The sequence below is a fragment of the Arachis ipaensis genome, chromosome B5 (genome assembly GCF_059453495.1).
Source record: "Arachis ipaensis isolate K30076 ecotype BB chromosome B5, ASM5945349v1, whole genome shotgun sequence".
NCBI classification, from domain to species: domain Eukaryota; kingdom Viridiplantae; phylum Streptophyta; class Magnoliopsida; order Fabales; family Fabaceae; genus Arachis; species Arachis ipaensis.
In genome coordinates, this window is record NC_142440.1 from 24,772,980 (window position 1) to 24,778,979 (window position 6,000).

The 6,000-nt window shown below is 30.3% G+C and overlaps 1 protein-coding gene across 1 annotated transcript; it reads left to right on the top strand.

Annotated features, from left to right (window-relative positions):
• The first annotated feature begins 4,839 nt into the window (after window positions 1–4,839).
• LOC107643347 (ubiquitin-ribosomal protein eS31 fusion protein) lies at window positions 4,840–5,607 on the top strand. The gene has a single exon (XM_016346963.3). The coding sequence runs from the start codon at window positions 4,953–4,955 to the stop codon at window positions 5,418–5,420; it is 468 nt and encodes a 155-aa protein (XP_016202449.1). The 5' UTR covers window positions 4,840–4,952; the 3' UTR covers window positions 5,421–5,607.
• Window positions 5,608–6,000: the final 393 nt, after the last annotated feature.

A 6,000-nucleotide genomic window follows, 5' to 3' on the forward strand; every position in this document is an offset into this window, starting at 1 on the left:
TTACTATTTTGTGGTTTTTTTAGGTAGTGATGTGCTACTGCTATTGAGGTGTTGTTTTGTTTTTTATTATTTTGTGATTTAATTATGCTTAAATTGCGAGTTTGTGACTCTCTTAAACTCTTCATGATTCATTGTTTATGATTTAATTATGTTTAGATTGAGTTTTTGCAAATTTTGATGATTGATGACAAACTTTCATGTTGACATTTTATTTTTAGATATTTCTTGTGTTTTTAATTTTTGTTGAATGATTATTTGGTTATTGATTAGCTCTAATTCTGCTATGCTGCTATTTTGTGTTGTGATTTTATTATTTTAATTTACTGATTATTGATTATTGATTAAATATTTGTGACATATAACCTCTGCTTTGTAAGTGCTTTAACTTTTGTGTTTGTGCACTACATTGGGAGAGAAAATATATGAATTTGTTAGCTACCCTTCTCAGGAGCTTGATGAAATGGTTTTTGTTCCCTTTCCTACAGAACTGAAAATTGGTGTGGTTCTATTAGTGATGAGAATTTATTTGATGCTCAAAACTATGGTAATGACATGAATTTATTTTTGCTTCCTGCTACAACAGATGATTGATGATCAAGATCTAGGTTTCTTTGCCAAAGACTTCATTGACACTAGATAAAATTTGCTAGATGAATATTTTGTTTAGAAACCACTTTGAATGATTATTGATTAGCTCTGCTCACTGTTGTTGTGCTCATTCTTTTCTACTCTAAATTTTATCGCATTGCCTTTTATGCTTATTGTTTTTAATTCAATGAAGTAATAGATGAATTGAATTAACTCAATTAATTAGTTGAGTAGATGATCGAATATTTGTTATTGGTTTGGCTGATTTAATAAATTTTTTTCTGTTTTTTGTCATTATCTTAATGAGTTCAATAGTGATATAATGACTATAGTTAATTTCAACATCCAAGTCATTTAACCAACCAAGTCCAACTAAGTAGCTTTAACCTAATTCGCCTCCACGCGCCACTATCTCTAACAAACTTTTGACTTAAAATGCAAATATATATAACTTCCTTTTTCATCTGGATTTTCTTTTCTTTTTTGAATTTTCTCTGCGTCTTTTGTGCTCTTCTCTTCCTTCTCTGCGTTCTCTTCCTTCTTTGTGTTCTCTTTGTTCTCTACGTTCTCTTCGTTCAAGATCAATGCTATTTTATCTAATTTGAAGATTTGGATCAAATTTTTTGAAATCAAGCAGTGAAATCAACTTTGAACGGGTATTTTATTTTCAAAAATAATAAATGATTCAAGTTCATACTATCAATTAAATAAGGGAGAATTGGATTATTATTCTGAATCGAATCAAGTGGTTGAGGTATGGTTTGAATCAAGTTAATATAGTTCGTTAGTAGTTTATAATTTTGTAGTTGAATAATTTCGGTGTAAAAACAAAGAAATTTATGTGTTATTGTTAAGAAATTATGGTGTTATTTATTCTGATAAGTTCCATATAATTCAAAACTCTTCCTCTTCCTCCTCCGTATCTTTTGCTACTTTTTCTTCTTCTTTTTCATCATCAACATTTTTTTCTTATTCATCTTTTCCTTTTTGTTTTACCTTCTCATATTTCTTCTTGTTTTATTCTAATAACAAGAATAAAAAAAATCAAATAAAGAAGAAGAAAAAATACATAATGCTATAAAATTATAAGAAAGATGATGAACCTACATTCATTCAATTAAAAGAAAGAAAGAAATAAGAAAAAAAATAAGAAAGAAAAATACAGCATTATAGAAAATATTTTGTGCTTTTATAGCAAAATTTTGGTATAAAACTACGAAATTTATGTGTTATTATTAAAAAATTTCGGTGTATTTTTATTCTGATAAGTTTGCATAATTCAAAACTCTTCCTCTTTCTCCTCCTCATCTTTTACTGCTTCATTTTCTTCTTTTTCACATCATCATCTTCTTTTTTTTTGTTATTCATCTTTTACTTCTTGTTTTACATTCTCAAGTTTCTTCTTATTTTACTCTCTTAACAAGAATAAAAAAAAATCAAACAAAGAAGAAGAAGAAATACATAATGCTGCAAAATTACTAGGAAGAGGATGAACCTACATTCATTCAACTAAAAGAAAGAAATAAATAAAAAAAAAGAAGAAGAAAAAATGCAACATTAAAGAAATTTTTTTTGTGCATTTGTAGCAACATTTCGGTGTAAAAACTAACAAATTTATGTGTTATTGTTAAGAAATTTCGGTGTATTTTTATTCTGATAAGTTCTGCATAATTAAAAACTCTTCTTCTTCTTCATTTTCTGCTGCTTCTTCTTCTTTTTCATCATCATCATTTTTTTCTTATTCATATTTTTTTCTTATTCATCTTTTTCTTCTTGTTTTACCTTTTCAAGTTTCTTCTTGTTTTACTCTCTTAACAAGAATAAAAAAATCAAACAAAGAAGAAGAAGAAACACATAATGCTGTGAAATTACTAAGAAGAGGATGAACCTACATTTATTAAACTAAAAGAAAGAAAGAAATAAGAAAAAAAGAAGAAAAAATACAGCATTAAAGAAGACATTTTTATGTTTTTGTAGCAAAATTTCAGTGTAAAAATTAAGAAATTTATGTGTTATGGTTAAGAAATTTCGGTGTATTTTTATTCTGATAAGTTCTGAATAATTCAAAACTCTTCCTCTTCCTCCTCCTCATCTCTGCTGCTTCTTCCTCTTCATTCTTTTCTTATTTCATTTTCTCATAATTCTTCTTATTTCATTGTCTTAAGAGGAATACAATAAAAAAAAGAAGAAAAATCAATGCTGAAAAATTACTAGGAAGAAAAGGAGGTGAAAAAAGCACAGCAACAACAGCAGCAATAAAAGAATGATGATAGAGAGAAAATACGCAAAAAAAAAAGAAGGAACGCAAAGAAGAAGGAACGCGAAGAAGAAGAAAGAGGAGGATATGTTTGCATTAGTGAAGCACGCATGTGTACACGCTGCGTGTAATGAAAGTGATTTTTGTTAGGTTTAAACTAACTTGGTTGGACTTGGTTGTCAAAAAGACTTGGATATGTAGCAAGACTATAATAACTAATGAATGATAAATTATTAATAATTATGAAATCAGGAGTTATATTAGATTTTGGTTGATGTAGATCTTTAGAAGATATTTCAAAATTTATATTAGATTATAATTATGTTTGAGAGTATTTGTTTATAATTTCTATATTATTTTATTATAAAACGGTTTTGGTTAGATTACGGTTTAATCAGTTAGACCAATAAACCAATAAATTAGTGTTTAGAGCAGTTTGATAATTGGTCTGATTTTTAGAACTTTAATTTAAACCAATATTCTTAAAATTGGACTGAACGGATCAGTCAAACTGGTTCAACCACAAACTGTTGGCATTTCCGGTTTGATTCATAAAGAAATCCATTATTTTAAAACCATTGAAAAATCGATAAACCGAGTATCGGACTGAACTGAGATTTCTAAACATAGTCGTTTGACAAAAATTGAAAAAAAAAAACTCCTCGATCCCTCTTCTGTCCTCTCTCGCCTTCAAAAATCAGAACCAAAGTGCTCTTTCTTCTCTCAATAAAAAGAAAAGAGGAAGAAGATTTCTTGAAAATAAAAATAGAAGGAGCAAAAAAAAAATTGAAAGGATCAAAAGGGAAAGAAGATCATCGGTAGTGAAGCAGGAGAAGAATCTGAAAAACGGAACAGAGCAAGAGAGATCGAAGATGAAGATCTACGATGAAGATGAGAGGAGAACGGCTGCTGCATCGTACTGATTGAAGGGGATCGCTAGTGCTTGTTTGTAGCGGAAGCGTTGAGACGCTACTAGTCTTGAAGAGGGATGCATTGCTGCTCGTCTGTTGCAGAATTCCAATTTGCCAAAATGGAGATGGAGTCTCATTAAAGGAGTGTCGTCTGCCGCCGATTCTTAATGCAACAATACCTTTGTGTTGCGCTGCTAGCTCACTCACCAACACTGATCTATGTGATATAACTATATTATATATGTTAGGTTAATTTTAAGATATTAGGGTTAATTTAGTTTTGTTTCTTATGTGCAGATGGACTGCACTTTCATAATATTTGGATTATTTTTTATTTAATTTTTTATGTGTACACGTTTACACATGGTCGGGCTGCACTTTCATAATATTAGGATTGTTTTTTATTTAGTTTTTTATGTGTACACATGGTTTAGAGTTTATTTGGATCCATTAATTTTTTTTATCTTTTTATTAATATTTTATTTCTACAATATCTATTTTATTTAAATTTTTCATACCAAAAATAATTAATTTTTTATTCTTATGATAAGTTACACATGTATTTAAATACTAACGTAGATTAATTATAATATAATCTAAAATAAATATATGCTATAAGATATAATGTGTTTTAAAAAATTAACTTTAAAATGACTAAAATTTTAAAATTCTTAATAAATTTAAATCAAATTTAAAAATTAAAAACTGCTAATAAATTTTATTTAAATGATTATAATTATAATACAACAATAATATCAAATTTATAGTCAAAACTTATAATTTAATATACTAATTAATACAATAAGAATATAACTTAATTATCTGTATTTGTATTTTTTGTGTTTATTTGTTATTATATTATAAAACAGTTTTATTCTTATTGAATTACGATTGAACTGTAAACTAATAAACCAATATCTAAAGATGATCGGTTCAATTTTCAAAACGTTAAACTTTAAAATCAATAAATAAACCAATAACTAAAGATGATCGGTTTTTCTTAATGCTCTGAGAACTGTAACGAATATCCTAGCCCAAACAAAAAACCCATCAAATAATGTTTGGGCCCATAAGGCACATCATTCAAAACCCTAAATCCCCTTCTACCTTCGATATCCACAGCCACAACCTCATAAGAACAAGGCGGAAACCCAAACCCTAACTTAATAATCTTCTTCTTCTTCTGTAGAAGCAAAATGCAGATTTTCGTGAAAACCCTAACGGGGAAGACCATCACCCTTGAGGTGGAATCTTCCGACACCATCGACAACGTGAAGGCCAAGATCCAAGACAAAGAAGGAATCCCGCCGGACCAGCAGCGCCTCATCTTCGCCGGAAAGCAGCTTGAGGACGGCCGCACACTCGCCGATTACAACATCCAGAAAGAATCGACGCTCCATCTCGTCCTCCGCCTCCGCGGCGGCGCCAAGAAGAGGAAGAAGAAGACGTACACCAAGCCGAAGAAGATCAAGCACAAGCATAAGAAGGTGAAGCTCGCGATTCTCCAGTTCTACAAGATCGACGATACCGGTAAGGTTCAGAGGCTCAGGAAGGAGTGCCCTAACGCTGAGTGTGGCGCTGGAACCTTCATGGCTAACCACTTTGATCGCCATTACTGTGGCAAGTGTGGCTTGACCTACGTGTACCAGAAGGCCGCTGCTTAGGGTTTGAATCTCGATTTCTGAGTTTAAATTTCAGTTATAAATGTTATAGTTTTGATTTTTATTTTTAGTGATGAATGATTGCTTGTTTTTTTGGGGCTATAATAACCCTTGATTTTCGGTTTGAACGCGGTTAAGTATCTGTCGTTTTAATCTATATGATTCCGTTAAGTATATTTCATTACTTGCATGATATAGTTCAGTTTAGGCTAGCATCTTTTCCATGTTCAATGTTCTGTGTTTTGTTTGGTGCCCATTAGTGCCTGATATTTTAAGCCACCTTGTCATTCACATTCCAGTCTGTTTTTTTCCGGTTGATCTTCATTGGTTAGGTTATCTTTGTCAATATAATAGGAAATTAGGATAAACTAGGTTTTGTTTTCTCATTCTTGGAGCTGAAACATTTGTTTTTAATGATTTAATGATATGTTTTACGCTTACCTGACTTAGATAGAAGTTTAGAATCATTTCTTGGATGCGTGGATATCTGAATTTTTTGGCATATACGAAGATTTGGAATATATGTCTTTAGATTAGGTGACCCATATGACTTAGATGCAAACGAACATTTGAAACTCCATTA